This window comes from Amia ocellicauda, chromosome 5, assembly GCF_036373705.1.
Source record: "Amia ocellicauda isolate fAmiCal2 chromosome 5, fAmiCal2.hap1, whole genome shotgun sequence".
Taxonomy (NCBI): Eukaryota; Metazoa; Chordata; class Actinopteri; order Amiiformes; family Amiidae; genus Amia; species Amia ocellicauda.
In genome coordinates this window covers 17697081-17713008 of record NC_089854.1, presented here as the reverse complement: position 1 = coordinate 17713008, position 15928 = coordinate 17697081, and the positions used below count along the sequence as shown (strand labels likewise).

General features: G+C 41.7%; 2 protein-coding genes across 2 annotated transcripts; both read right to left on the bottom strand.

Moving 5' to 3' along the window:
• Positions 1 to 392: 392 nt before the first annotated feature.
• Positions 393 to 4164, bottom strand: sdhaf1 (succinate dehydrogenase complex assembly factor 1). Its single transcript, XM_066704082.1, has 2 exons — positions 1659 to 4164; positions 393 to 1092 (listed from the first exon to the last, which is right to left on the bottom strand). Exon 2 carries the CDS (start codon positions 1051 to 1053, stop codon positions 805 to 807), a length of 249 nt encoding a protein of 82 aa, XP_066560179.1. The 5' UTR covers positions 1054 to 1092; positions 1659 to 4164; the 3' UTR covers positions 393 to 804.
• A 103-nt stretch (positions 4165 to 4267) lies between these two features.
• On the bottom strand, positions 4268 to 14603 carry tbcb (tubulin folding cofactor B). Its single transcript, XM_066704080.1, has 6 exons — positions 14222 to 14603; positions 12953 to 13096; positions 12273 to 12369; positions 8153 to 8344; positions 6870 to 6942; positions 4268 to 6047 (listed from the first exon to the last, which is right to left on the bottom strand). The coding sequence occupies exons 1-6, from the start codon at positions 14336 to 14338 to the stop codon at positions 5930 to 5932; spliced, it is 741 nt and encodes a 246-aa protein (XP_066560177.1). The 5' UTR covers positions 14339 to 14603; the 3' UTR covers positions 4268 to 5929.
• Positions 14604 to 15928: the final 1325 nt, after the last annotated feature.

Here is a 15928-nt window from a genome sequence, read left to right as displayed (position 1 = left end):
GTATAAGTGCTATCATACAGGAGAGTAAATGACTAAATTACAAGTACTGTCTGAAAAGATGTGTCTTGAGTAAGCACCAGAAGGTCAAGGACTCTGCTGTTTTGACTTCGGTGGGAAGGTCGTTCCACCATTTAGGGGCCAGGGATGAGAAGGAGCGGCTCTGGAGGAAGGGGAGGGCAGAGGAGGCAGAGTTAGTCTTTTGGAAGCTTTCAAATACTAAGCTGTGCTTAGGTACACACTATTTATCAGTGTAAATCCCCTTCATCTGAGAAATTAAAAATGTGAAGAGGAAATGCTGGGAGATGGCAAACACAAACAACCTATCTTTTCTTAATGACTGTATTCTTATAATGAGTAAACGCAAAGGGACAGAGAGGGGAAAACATACATGATTCACAGAACGATAGTTTATTAACAGTGACATCAAATTCCACTGAAAAAAGACAGACCGTTTTGATTGTTTGTTTACAATGGTTTGCAGAGTCGCTGAAAACTGAGGCACTGTAATGTCCTGCGAATTAAGGTATGTTCATATATGGGGTGGGTGCTTCTATTATCCTCCTCGTGTACACAGTAGTGAGTGAAACGCGGTAGTGAGACATGTTCAAGACTTTAAGTGTACATGGCTCATCGATGGCAGATCATTCAATTCAACACAGAGATGCTCAGTTCAGGAGTGAGTAGTGTTTTTCCCCAAGTAAGGCAGGCAGATACAACTGTCCTTGTAACTGACACCGACGTTTCCCTTTGAAGATCTAAAACAAAACGCAACTGATCATTGCAACGGAGGCCGGGGGCAGGTGGTCAGCTCTGCTCTCTGGTTTTGACGAAAGCGCCCAGCTGTTTGGTGTTGTGGTCCCGGAGCTGCTCCAGCTGTCGCAGGCCGCGCCGGTACAGGTACTCGATGTGCATGACGTCGCTCTTGGGGAGGCGGGCGTTGCGGCGGAACTCGGCCTGGATGGTGGGCCTGAAGCCGGGCTTGTGCTGAGCGGCGCGCAGGAGCTGCCGGAACAGCGCCAGGACCTGCGTCTGCAGCCTGCTGTGCCGCGCCATGGAGAGAAGCCCCGGCGTGGGCTGCGCAACCTCACAGCACTGGGAAGGAAGTGACATTTACAGCATTGTATTTGTGCTTTTATTACGAAAACAAAGAACATATTCATATTATTCACAGATCACACGGACTATGCAGGCTTAGCAACAGTTTAGGAAGTATGATGCAGCAAATGCAAACATGCAACGGTGTCATATACGCATACAAACGTCTGTGTTTAGTTTAGCAAATCAGGCTGTATGGCAAATGTTTTATATTCATCCATCTTTTATTAATGCATGACATTGCTCGAGTGCAAACTACATTACTTCACCTTCATCATTACAATAAAAACCAATTTTGTATTCAAAAACATTTAAGTAATATACAGCATTACACATTGTAAAAGTTATATTGTGTGCGAACCGCTACGGACAAAGTCGTCAAATAATAATAATAGCCTATAGCTATTTCATTTAATTATTCTAGTTAAAAAATAAATAAACGTAAGTCTGACTCTATAAAGTGAAACACACTACTAAAACAACATCGAAGCAGACATTCTGTACTAAATTAGAATTATATTTTCCATGTTACATTTTACACACTAATAGATATAAGAAATTACCTTGAAGTGGAATTACTTCATACGTCACACAATTTACGTCAGGCAATGGAACAGGCTTTTACAACCCGTCATCTAAAACCATCTGATTTGAGTTTCACATAAATTGAGGTTCAACAAGCACTTAAAACACTGGCACGAAGCGCAAAGTGCGAACGACCTTCTTTTTGCTTTAGCTCTGAGTGTTGCATTGTGGGGGGAAGAACTGAACGCGTCTACATGGAGCGCCCTCTGCTGTTCCGAATGACTTCCTTCCTTAGACTTTCTGCATAAAAGGTTGTGATTTTACTAATCAAAACGAAATGAAGACAAGATGATTGGAATTACTGGATTTTATTAAGGCCGTATATTAAAATAGTACAATTATTATTAATGTTGCAGAAACAAAACACGATGCCTCTTGAGGTCATTTTTATTTTTCTGTGTAATATCAATTTTAGGCTTGTTTCATTTTTCATTCCTTTGCTTAAATGAGCCGTCTCAGTTTTATTCCAGTAACTAGTCTGAAGTGTTTACTGGTGTAATGTTATAACGATGCCTATATTGCCCACAACACCTGCACTATCAGCCCTCAGTGGTGGAACGACCTCACAACCGCCCAATCACAGATGACCTTCAGATGCTTTAAGACCTGTACCATAACTCACTGTAAGTTGCTCTTTACTTGCCCTTTCAAAAATTACCAAGCTGCACCTGCCTCAAAACAGCTTTGTCTTTTAGCTGCATTTACATGATTGTATTAACCTGAATGGGGGACAATTTCCAGCTCAGCATATCTTTAATACGGTGTACTGCTAATGTTTTACAAGGTATAGAGCCAGCATGTGGCGAGACTCTCTTTGTGCACATCAGATACAGAGGATACATTTTCTTGTATCTGCGTCTCCTGAACTGATTGAGGGGGGGCACGAGCCACTGCCCCTTTGGTCAGTAGAGCCCTAAATCTTCCTCCAGGCTCTTTTGTTGTATCCAGTCACATTCTCCTCAAACCAGCAATTGACAGCTGCTGGTACAGTGGCTGAGATACCGGACAGTCCACAGACAACAGCTTGGGCTGGGACCATCATCAGGCCTCTATATTTAAGGGGCACAGGGAGAAGAACACATTTTCCAATGCTTGCGTTTCCCCAGAATCTACAAAGTGTACACAAATCTTTGGATGTACAGACTTGATCCACACTCTGTACCACCATCTATCCCAGTACTTTGCAAAACAGGCTCTGCCAAAAGCCTTGGGACAATCTAAACGCTGTAATTGCTGGCCCAGAGCGTTGACATTTGTTACCAGTTGGGAGTTTAAGGTGGATGTTCTTCCGACGTGGCAATAAAAGTGGCCTACAGTCTTTGCATAGGTAACGAAGACCACCAGTTCCCCAAAACCACTTGGTTTAGTGCTCCTGAACCAGGCAGCTGATAATTCTTTCATGTGGCATTTAAAGGTGCACCCTGTTGAACATCATGCTGTCAGTTACATACAGCTGCACACACAGTGCATTTCAAAGAAGCCACGGCATTGACCAGCTGCTGAAAGTTAGGAGTTGCGTAAGTTGTCTCTATTGCAGAAGATACAACAATGTATATTTTTAAATGTACTATAACTGAAATCCAACTAGTCTACACTTAATTGGATAATATCATAACATCCTGGGGATTCTGGCTATGGGGAGATTTGAACCCCAGTCTCCTGCACCACAGTGCAGCTGCCTTACCGCATCACTAAAAGACCAAGCCCCCTTAGCATGGCCTCAGGATCGCTACACAAACCCCCTCAGTAATTACAGTGCACCCTTGCACTGCTCTTCCATCCCCTCACTTGACATTGCCTGACGCAGGTTAATTTCGTGTACTTCTGTCACCAATATAATATCCTGGGGGGTTACAGCCATGGTAGGATTCGAACCCTGGTTCTCCTGTGCCACAGTACAGCGATCTTGCATCACTAAAAGAGCCAGGCCCCTAAGTGTGGCCTCAAGATTGCTACACTAACCCTATCCAGTAATTACAACCCTCACCCAAGATGGCCTGACGCCATATTGTAATTCACCTTGAACGTCACCAGAAAAAAAACGCAAAGAGACAAGATTGATTGAATAGGGTTGGTATGTTGAATACTCTGGAGACGCATGGCAGAAACTCAGCAAATTGACCAACTTAGCAAATTGCAATTCAGATTTGTATTATATGTAAGAAGGATTTTATGTACTTGGCTGCTGCAGGTCTGTTTTAGCTATAGCACTAGCCACACTTGTCTTTATGACAAAACTTAGTACTGTATATATATGCCAGGTCAGATGATTATCCTATCATTTTACACTACCCATTAACTGCCAAGTGTAAAGATTCCAGTAAAGATTTTTGACTGCATATTTGTGAAATGTGGAAAAACACATGCATTTTATTTTTATTTTTTCACTGCCAATAGTTTCTCTTCAGTGAAAGACCCCTGAAAGACTTGGGTGAGGTTTCCACTGTGTTTGGGAGGTATTAGGTAAAAGGTGTGAACTGGGAGTGGTGCTAAAGGTATTGCCGAATACAGCCTATACTGTATTATTAGTATTAGGAAGTTTACAAAATCATACCATTTCAATAACAAATAATTTCACAAGGTACAGTTTTAAAACTTCATTAGTGCCTTTTAATGACCAGTTCTGTAGGGATCCATTTATTAATAGGTTTAGACAGACTTACAGTTTTCACAACATTTGTGCTCATCAAAGCCAGGATCCAGTTCAGGAATGCACAACGTGTATCACAGATAAATTCTGTAATTCTTTCAGTATCATTTAATTTGGATGAAAAACATTGGATATTATATTTTTCTACACACAATGCTTTAGACCAAGATCGATTCTAAGCCAATTAAAACAAATTTGAAAATATGTTATTACAGAGAAATAGAATGTGAGGGCCAGATAATTTCTCTTAGCTCAAATCCACCACAGAGGTTGATCTACAACGCAACGTAGACATAGACTGTTAAGTGTTTGGTGGGGGGAGGGGAAAAAAAAAAAACATACATAGCATTCACTCTGTGTGTTTGGTCTGAAACATCAATTGATAGAAGATTGTTAATTGCACAAAAATATGGTTTCACTTTGGCACCATCAGCCTCAGTCAGTATCAGTCATTGAGAAGATTGAATTCACTAACACACAAGCACTTAAACTTGTACCTTTTCAACTGCTATTAACAGGTGTGGACTAGCTTTGATAAATTGTGAACTCTTTCGCAGCACATTCATCTTAGCCTATGCGATTTCCTGTTGAGGAAGCACATTTGAAGGAACCTGGGGTTCCTGTTCTTTCTACTCATGTCACTCAGGAATGTGTAGTGGCTCTTTCAGTTTATACATCACAAACTGAACACTGTACAAAGTAAAAATTATAGGGAATAACATCACATTGCTTAGATTCAGTCATTTCATACTTAGCTCTGTCCCTTAAAAGTACAAACTTCCAGATTCAGTTCAAGTACACACATCATGCTGGGGAGGGGAGTGTCAAATCAGCCCACTTGTAAGAAATGCTGGGTCTGTCTTCAGCCTAAACCATAGCTAAGCAGACACGCTCTCCGTTCCGAAGCTCACCTAGTCAGAGCAATGTAGCCAGTCTTGCAGATGGGCTTTTGAGTTCAAAAGGGAGTAAGTGTGAGATCTGGAATGAAGACAAAATGCAGCACTGATGCACAGTATACTGCCCAAGCTCAGATACTCAGAAAGGTATATACTGAAGCCGCCCGAGTGAGCTCTTCTTCTACACATAAAAAGGGACAAAGCCTTACAGACACTCACAGTCCCATTTATGTTAACAAGCTTACATTGACTTAAATAGATACACTAGTAAAGAGATCACTGAGACAAAGGTTTGTTTAAACAACCCTCCCAGCGTCCTCCCGTGCCCACAGCATGAATGCCTCACTTTTTAGAGCATCAGCGTTATGTGGCAACAAACTACACACACACAAAAAACTCCTTACAAAACAAACAAATATGATTCCTTGATTCCGATTCACAGATCAATCTTAATAAGGCATCAATGATGTCTGAATCTCAGAATTGCATCCTCAATTAATGCAAAATTAAAGCAACCAAAGAGTTCAGTTTTCCTCCAAAATCTATATACAAGAAATAACTTTAATAAAAAAATAAAAATAAAAACACTCAAGGGTGTCCCTGGAGTGGTAGCAGGAGTCAAGGGAGTGAGGGGTGATGGTCTTTGGCCCCCTCCTCATTGTCTTCAAGCGGTTATCTCCACACCTTCCTTGCAGTCGGACTCCTACATCTCGTCATCCAGACCGTAGTCTTCCTCAGGGAAATCCCCCACTGTGACGAACTGGGGCTTAACAAAGGCTCCATACTTGGGCTTGCACACAAAATACTGCTTTCCGTTGACACTGAAACAATGAATATGTCAAGCCTGTTAGCATTAATCAATGGACATCCTCCTCCTCATCACCATCACCATTACTTCGAGACATCCATAGTGGATCGGTTTGGTTTGTCCAAAGGCATAAAAACACAGGTTCACAGGAGGGACAGGGACTTTATTATGTGTGGTGGGACTAGACACTTGCAGATAAGCAGAATATTTCAATGAGGACAGCTCAGTAAGCTTGTGTTTTCATTTACTCAATGTATTCCATATCTCAGATTCTCCCTTAGGTTTCAGTGAGATTCACTATCTGGCCTGATGATGACCACCTGTGTGTATGTCGATCTATTTTATTCAATACACCCCTCACAAAGCAACTGCTGCAGAATGCTGATCAGAGAATGTACACATGAGGTACAGTAGCTATGAACCATTAGACATAGAGGAAGAGAAAGAAACATCTCTGGGGGACCAAGTCCTAATGGTTGACTCCCCTCAAGGTTGTAGCATTAGTTATTTATGAGCTTAGTTGGACACACATGGCATTCCTGGTTAGCCATCTTTCCCCCTATCCTGTATAACCCAATATCCATCATTGAGTTCTCATGGAGTATGGTCTGATTGTTAACTACCATCAAGGGGGATTGTTACAAGGTGAACAGGGGCAGGATTTTGTGAATGTTATTAAAACTAGGCTGGCTGGCCAGTGCTTTTGCCATTTATTGCTTTTGCCATTTATTGATGACATTTAACCACAAATACACTGCCCAAAATCCTTTCAGCACTGGGGCCATTCATTCATCACAAAGATCAGTGTCACTTATTCGTAGTGGTGCATGCTTACCTGCCATCGTTCTTTCCCAAGGGTTCATCATACTGCACTCCTACCCAGTACCCAGGCTTAAAATCAGTCACACCTGCCAGGACAGAAACAGTGCAGAATGGCATCAAGCATTAAAATGAATGCAGTTGCAGCTGCAGTTGCCCATAGGGATGACACCAAATAGTCAAAGATTCAACTATTCGTTACCGATGGCCACTATCGACATGTGAATCGAACATTTGAAAGTTTTTTTATTTTATATAAATATATATACATCGATCAGCCATAACATTATGACCACCTGCCTAATATTGTGTAGGACCTAAAACAGCCCTGACCCGTCGAGGCATGGACTCCACTAGACCTCTGAAGGTGTGCTGTGGTATCTGGTACCAAGATGTTAGCAGCAGATCCTTTAAGTCCTGTAAGTTTAGAGGTGGGGCCTCCATGGATCGGACTTGTTTGTCCAGCACATCCCACAGATGCTCGATTGGATTGAGATCTGGGGAATTTGGAGGCCAAGTCAACACCCTGAACTCGTGATTCATCAGACCAGGCCACCTTCTTCCATTCTGATGCTCACGTGCCCATTGTAGGCGCTTTCGGCAGTGGACAGGGGTCAGCATGGGCACCGTGACTGGTCTGCGGCTACGCAGCCCCATACGCAACAAACTGCGATGCACTGTGTGTTCTGACACCTTTCTATCAGAACCAGCATTCAATTTTTCAGCAATCTGAGCTACAGTAGCTCGTCTGTTGGATCGGACCACACGGGCCAGCCTTCACTTCCCCCACGTATCAATGAGCCTTGGCCACCCATGACCCTGTCGCCGGTTCACTGCTTTTCCTTCCTTGGACCACTTTTGATAGGTACTGACCACTGCAGACCAGGAACACCCCACAAGAGCTGCAGTTTTGGAGATGCTCTGACCCAGTCGTCTAGCCATCACAATTTGGCCCTTGTCAAAGTCGGTCAGATCCTTACGCTTGCCCAGTTTTCCTGCTTCTAACACATCAACTTTGAGGACAAAATGTTCACTTGCTGCCTAATATATCCCACCCACTGACATGATAACGAGATTATCAGTGTTATTCACTTCACCGGTCAGTGGTCATAATGTTATGGCTGATCAGTGTATATAGATTTTATTTTAAAGCCTGTAGTCCTGATTTGCTCTCTATGTAGTAGTACTGAAGACTGACAGTGGGTGGGATTTGTTATTTCTTGTCTGTGATTGGCTAAACTAGAACATACCTCAGACCTCTCTTAGTGATGCACCAGATCAGGCTTGCACTGTACTCACCCACATACATGACGGTGCCTCTCTTGGTTGGCTGCCCTAAGACCCGCACCTCACAGCGGCTGCCCACTGTGATGGCCGCTGTCATGGCCTTCTCCTCCGCCTCCTTCTGCTCTTGTTCAGCCTCCTGCCGTGCCGTCTCCTCCTCATTGAAGCGGCCCACTTTCTTCTTCTTCAGGAAGGACCGCACAGAGTCTGGGGGTCAACGCACATATACACTGGTGAGACATCACAATGCACCTCCAACAGCCTTATACTCCCACACTACACCTTGTATAGTGGGGCCCTCCAAAGGCCAGCTCTTACTCACAGGTTACATCTCCAACAAACCACCCGAGGAACTTGTAAAAGCACAAATCGTGCTTATAACCATAACATTTATTTTTCTCCTTTTTTTAGAACACAGAAGGACATTAATCAGAGTTTTTGGACCAGATACAGTTACCCTGGCTGGTTCTATTATAAGTGAATACATGGTGTGAAGGGGTCTCTTATTGTTTAAGATGTCCGCATATGCAGTTTGGGTGAGCGCTTTGTGGTTCTGGCTGCACAAACTACACAAAATGACATTGCATACAATAAGAGACCTCTCTTCACACAATGTATTAACTTATTATAAATCACAGTTAAGGATTAGACACACATCTTACAGTTAAAACAATTATCTTATGTTTGTTACATATAATGCAACTTAATTTAAAAATAGGATACACTGTAACTGACCTACAAGGTCTGTGTTTTCATACTAGTTAAACTTAATACATGAATACATAAATAAACTAAAAAGTAGGGCTGTCCCAAAGGGTGAATTTGAACCTTTGAAGGTTCTGAACACATTACCGAATTAAGGTTTGAAGCTTCGTTGGTGCTAATTTGCATAATTTAAATCGATTACATTACATCAGCTACTACTTGTATCGATTTGAATGAACAGTCTACTTTATTATTTTTGTACAGGTAATCCATATAAACAAAATAAAGTAGTTCAGTACTGTACTGAAAGTAGTAAATACTAGACACCGAAACAAAGTAACCTTAACCTTAACTTTGGGTTAACTAAAATAAAGATACAGTTCAGAGTTTGTCACAATTAATATTATTATATCGGAATAATAATATATATTAGTATTATATAAATCGTAATAAGTCAATTGCAACAAACTTGCAGAGTTGTATGGATCATCTCCAGTACGCTGCTTTCAATTCTATGCAATGGACCTGTTAAGCCTAATAAGTAACGCATAATAATTTTAACTTACATTGGTTAAATGATACCGGAAAATACTTGTTCATCCGTTATATACCAATTTTCAGTTTCAAATTTACATTAAGCTTTTTGGGGGTGCATTTAGTAAAAAAAATAAAACAACAAATGTTTGCGAACACACAATGTTGAAGCAATGTAATTTAGTTGTGTGTTAGCTGGGATGCTGGCAAATGGGGGATAGTTCTCCTTCATAAGATTTTTTTTTTTTTCTTTTTTCTGTAAATCGTGTATTTTCAAAATACCATTATCTATCTACATTTAATCTGGTCCAATGCCCATTGACACAACAGTGGAAATGGAGGGGCTTTTCATTATGGTCTTGGACTTATATCCAGCAACTTTTATTTAAGTAATGGACAGTATACAAATCAAATGTTTTAATTTAGATAGCGGGACATCTGAAGTGTGGTTTAGTATTGTAATGCTTCCAGGGGTTTGCAAGGAGTAGACTCATCTCCTATGTGGGTGCAACAACAACACTGCCTCGTTCTTCCGCATCTCTTCACTTTTATCCCCTCTTCCTATGCTCCTCCCCACTGCCTTTACCCAGTTTCCTTTTATTGGGTGCACTGGAGCTACAGTATTCAAACAGTCGATTTCTATCAACGAGAGAAGAGGAAGGACAAAATTTAAATCAATGTGATTGTCATGCGACGAACCTTCAAAAGTTTTTACATGACAATCACATCGTTTTTTTCGATTTAGGGCTGTCTCCAAAGGTTCAAAGGTTCGTTCGGTCTCCATACCTTCAAAGGTTTTTAGGAGACCGGAGACCGAAGGAGACCGTACGAACCTAATACTGTAGAGTATTATACTTTTTATTAGGGCTGTCTCCAAAGGTTCAAACGTTCTAAGGGAATGGAGACCAAACGAACCTTAGAACTTTCGAACCTTTGGAGACAGCCCTAATAAAAAGTATACCCCATGAAACTTGCACCACTAGCATTTAAGTATCCCAAAAGTAAGGTGGTAACTGAATTTTTAAATACTGATAATTCTATGTATGGGATGACATTTATACAAAATACAAGTCTGAGGCTAAGCTAAAAATAAATCTTTCACTGGATTACAAATGAAGTTCTTTGCATTGCGAAGGCAGGTGTAAAATGTCTAATTCACACAAAACTGACACTAGAGGGTTAAATCCCAGTACAAACAGACAGCAAAAACAGCACATTCCTCAAAGTAACAAGTCAGTCCTTAAACAGTGAAATTAAACAAATGTCATCTCAGCTTTCTCCAGGATGGCACAGTCATTAGTGGGCAGACTGCCTACAGCTACATAAGACAATGCGTATTTTCTTTGCTTGAATCGCAGCACTTTAAAAAGCAAACAACAAATCAGACACACCCACAACAGTTCACTAAACAGTATTTCAGGAGTCAGTCAGTCCAGCTATATTCAGTATATCCGGTATTTCAAACTGCCTACTGCAGTGGTTCCCAACACCGGTCCTGGAGGACCCCCTACCCTGCTGGTTTTTTGAACCCTTAATTGAACTATTTATTTCCTAAATCAGAACCTTTTCATTATTTTTAACAGTATTTTTTTACTTCCCTATAAGGGCCACAGTCACAGTATTGAAAACAACACAGAACACAGAAGCACAGCACCAGAGCGCAGAATGAAACTTGATTTTCTGTGAGGCCAGAAATTGGACATGAGGCACTCTGTCCAGTGGAAGTGGAAGTGAACTTGAACACGTCAGTTTTGTGATTAAGAATATCGTTGGTTTTGCTGCATTGCTTTTACATTTTTTAAAGTAATTCCATTGTGAGTGAGCTAAAGCAGTGCAGGTTTTAAGGTCCCATGAAGAGAGACATCTTTGTGATGGAGGGCAGAATAAAACCTATGCTGGAGGGTTTTAACAAAGACAGGAAATGAACAAGGCAGTTTCAGATGTCCTGGGATGGGGTACATAAATGGCTGACATAAAGCACCATGATTAACAAATTACACTGCTGGTCAGGTTTGCTTATCAACCAAAACAATCTGTTTGGACAAGTGATGGTACTGCGACTGGAAAGATCCGTCACAAAGTGCCACTTTGCAAAGCTCATCACAGGAGCATAACTAAGGAATGAAGCTTCCCTGAATATTAATGTTATTGCATGTTTTACCTGAAATGCAAAATCAACCATAATAAGTAAGGTAGGCATGCTTTATTTTTTAATGGAGGTATTTGCTAAATGTATTCCTACGGAATCACACATTTGTTGCTGTCAAAATAATTCTGCGATATTTAGGTTGTGTAATTATATTGTTATGTATTCCATGCAATGCACGGGTATAAATGGAATGGGTACTATATACATTGTTTTAGTCTCTCTTCATCCCTTTTCTGTTTTTAAGCAAATCTGTAATATGTGCTTAACATGCTGATGTTGTGTTTTTAAATTCATGCGGACATCACAGCTACTGTTTATACTTCATGTTAATAATAATAATAATGATGTGGTAAATTTAAATTACTTTAATTCAAAAGGAAAACCAGCGTGTTTTAGAGTGTTGATTCTCAGCTGTAAAACACATTAAATGCAATTAACCTGTAGTCTTTTCCTGATACATGCCTCAAAAAAGTTAAGTACAGAATTGTATAAAGAACTTATTGAAGAACCAAATCTTTTCTTACACAATTTAAAATGTCAAATCTAAGCAGATTGTTATTCCAATTAAGGTTAAATTAAGTAATTGAGAGCTCAGTCAAACCAAAAACAGCATTGTAGGGGGTCCTCCAGGACCATGGTCGGGAACCCCCTAGCCTACTGTTGTGAAACACGGCAATCAGCAGGTACAGGAAGCAAAGGGGGTGTCTGATAGGACAGGTTCCACCCACCCCCAGCGCAGTGCTGTACCTGATCTCTTCTCATAGGCCTCATCCGAGATCTCGAACTTCTCCACCTTGGACAGGTCGGAAAACTCCCCTCCCTGTGCCCCGCTCTTGTCGATCACCTTTAAAGACAACATTGAAATCAGCCATTTCCTGCCCAAAGGCTTCCCCACAGATCACAGCGAGTAAACACATAAATCGTAATAAATAACTAATGATATGTAGTGAATAAACTTGACCCCACTTGACTTACTAAAGCTGCAGTATACAACAGTATGGCACATCATACAAGGCAGCAGGAGTGAGATGTTACACTTATCGCATGATAAGGCACGTACTTCAATAATTCAAATAATAATAAATAATACAGCAATACACTAGACTTGTACAATATAATTATTAATGGAGTTCCTAACTATCTAGTATAGGCCATTGTACACCATCAACATTATGGTTTGTTCAATTGTTCAGAAGTGATTTCCCAAATTGTGTGATGGACTATCTCCAAAGACTCTTTTGTTTTGTTTGTGTAAGTGTCATCTTAAAGTACAAGAATACATTCAGACCAAATATAAACCCAAATGGTCAATCAATGCAGAAAAATCTGTAGCATCACAATACGCCTTACTGTTCAGGGGGGGTTCTGCTTTATGGCAGCAGAATCACAAACAAAGAGCTTTAATATTCTATAGCCCAATAACTTACATGTATCTTGCAGTCATCGTCCACGGGATACGATCCTAGAAGGGCCTCATTGTCGTCAAGTTTCTGCAGGAAGTTGTCTGTTGTGCTGAAAAGCTGCAGCTCCATACACCCTGCTGGAGAGCCCACAATCATCTCCAGTCTGCTCTGGGACACAAAAGGACATGGTCAGCACTGAGACAGGAGGACACACACACACACCTGTAAGGTGGTTTAAAGCTAGGTTGCAAATATAAATCACTATTAAACCAGATCAGCTAGCAAATTCTTCGGTTTGCTGCGATGAAAACAGAATTGAAAATGTCTAGGTCTTCCCTTGGTTAGGCGTATGAGCCATAGATTAAAAAGGTCAGTCTAACTGTACTCATCACGTGATGCACAAGTTAAAATAATAATAATATAAAGTGGAAGAGAGCAGTACCATTGAAGTGTAAGATAACATGACTGTATGCGGCTTTCTGCGTGGAGAACACCGCCCAACTGCCACCGCCACCGGACTCTGCGTATTACAACACTGTAGGAGAGGTTTCTTCATTAAATGTGCTTTTAATGAAACAGTCTAAACCGCTTCTGTCCGAATTGCGTACATGCTTGGAGATTAAAAATACATTTTTCTACAATAATCCTGATTTGCAATATAAACTGCTCAGTGTTTACAAAGATTCAAACACTGTCTAAGATATTGGTCAGCCTGAAAAGATTCAAGAGCCGTCAGAGCTACCCATCACCTTTACCACAGGAGAGGGTAGGTGTGGTACTGCAGTGCGTAGCACTACTACTATTGGGTCGCCTTCTTGTTGCGCAGATTCCTGCAGTTCTGCGCTGATCCACCAATAGGATCGGTGGAATTATGCAGATCTGCGGAAATCTGCGCTACTACGTACAGCGCACGGAGATTGAGAGATGCACAAACCACTGGCATCGAATCCAGTTTCTGATTATTCGCATTTTATTTAAAGCGATGAATACGGATGTGTTAAATGGACTGTCACGGACTATCATTGTACTATTATTATCAAACTGACGCGGTGATTGTGTCATGCGGTACGTAACGGACCGGGAAACGCATCGCATCGATTTAAATCAATTCCTGTCAGTATAGTGGGTGGCGAGTTGAGTACATTTACTAATTTTAAACACACAGAAAGTGAACTTCTCGTTTAGGTGGCAGACACGTATAGTTGCTAACTGAGCGGTGTGTGGCCTGGCGCTTTATCAATTGCGTGGGTGCAGTACCACTCACGTCGCAGCAGAAAATGTTTCAATAAATACCTTCAGCTCTGCAATGGTGATACCGCGGTTGAATCTGCGGTTAACCTCGAAAGAGCTCATGGTGCTGGTCAGTCGCACCGCCACCGTGGGGTTGGTGATCACAGTCACGCCGTCCATTTTAGTGAATCGGGAACTGAGTTGCTGCTTTATTTCACGGTGTTGAAATCCAATCAGACGGGTTGCTACAGTCTATACTACAACACTCCTCGTCGATGCTTGGTCTGCCTTAACAATGCCTCAGGTCAACACATCTTGTCCTTTCTGTCACAAGCGAACCAGTTGCAGTCGTTTCCTCTCTTCCTTTCCCCGCTGATGTTTCCCGCACACGGACACTGCTCTCCTGTTTCCAGCCCGCAGCCCGTTTCTTCAGCCGCTTCTGGAAGCTTCCACCCGCCCACAGCCCGCAGCAGCCAATCCCGGCGCAGTTCGGACGGCTGGGGATTGAGCTGTAGCCAATGACGCGTAACGTTTGCTCTCTTACTGGTGGATCCGTCTTCGCAATACAGGAAGTACAATCTGGCCCTTGTGCTTAGCGCTGCAAACCACGCGTTTGTCTACAGCAGATAGGGGTGCTGTCTGACTGATCAGTGACCGGGGGACTGGCAGAAACGTCCTGACTAAATTCATTACGACCGCGAACCTTTGCTGGTTCATTTGCACTTCGTGCGCATGTGCAGTGCCATCGCTCTCGATCTCAAGGCGTGTGCACGCAGCTCTGGAAGCGCTTTCATGTTTCAAAGGGTGGCTTTTCTGTCTGAACTGGAAATGCTCTGTCTTCGAGGAAACATGAGCATGCGCCTTATATAATGTAATCGGATTTAAACGGGATCTGAATTATTTGCGACACCTTTATTTGTAATGCACGTGCATGATGTAGCACTACTATGATATACTATAAGGTATATTTTTTGATGAAATAAATGTAACCAAAATGTCCCACGATGTCTAGGAGTGAAAACATACTGAATACAGCACATCCTTCATTTACATATAGTGCCATTCCAAGCATAATACATTTTACGAATTCCAGTTTACACAAGTGTATACAATATGAGGTCTTACATCCTGGATAGTAAAAGAGTGCAGACAAGATGTTAGGTCACAGTCCAGGGCCAAGGGGAAGGGAGCATAGGGGAGATCAAAATGCAATACGAGTACTAGTAATGCAAGGCAAGAGTATGATCAAACATTGTATAAGTGCTATCTAACGGGGATTAAAAGGACTAATATTACAAGTAATGTCTGAAAAGATGTGTCTTGAGTAAGCTCTGGAAGGAGGTCAAGGACTCTGCTGTTTTGACTTCGGTGGGAAGGTCGTTTCACCACTTAGGGACCAGGGATGAGAAGGAGCGGCTCCGGAGGAAGAGGAGTGGAGAGGAGGCAGAGTTAGTCTTCTGGCACTGGAGGAGCCCAGTGGTCTGGAGGGGATGTATGGAGAGACGAGGGACTGAAGGTAGCTTGGTGCAGTGTATATATTTGTTTTATTTTTTATCTCCTTTCCATTTTATTGCTAAACATTTGTAAGAAGTTGTCCTCCTTCATGTGTAATTTGTAGAATTTTAGGAAATAATTGTATAATTTAATGAAAACATTTTTTAAAGAAGATGCAAGATGATTGGTCTTGGTGATCAGCCTGTTTCTGCGACATAAGAACAAATAAGTTATGAATTTCTAACGCAAGAGGGAGCGCTTTATACGTTTATAGCC

Excerpts from the sequence above, each read along its gene's own strand:
- sdhaf1 (XM_066704082.1), bottom strand. The coding sequence starts at position 1,053 with ATGGCGCGGCACAGCAGGCTGCAGACGCAGGTCCTGGCGCTGTTCCGG.
- tbcb (XM_066704080.1), bottom strand. The coding sequence starts at position 14,338 with ATGGACGGCGTGACTGTGATCACCAACCCCACGGTGGCGGTGCGACTG. Across the intron at positions 13,097-14,221 it reads TCACCATTGCAGAGCTGAAG|AGCAGACTGGAGATGATTGT; the intron begins GTATTTATTGAA and ends TTTGTGTCCCAG. Across the intron at positions 12,370-12,952 it reads ACGATGACTGCAAGATACAT|GTGATCGACAAGAGCGGGGC; the intron begins GTAAGTTATTGG and ends TTGTCTTTAAAG.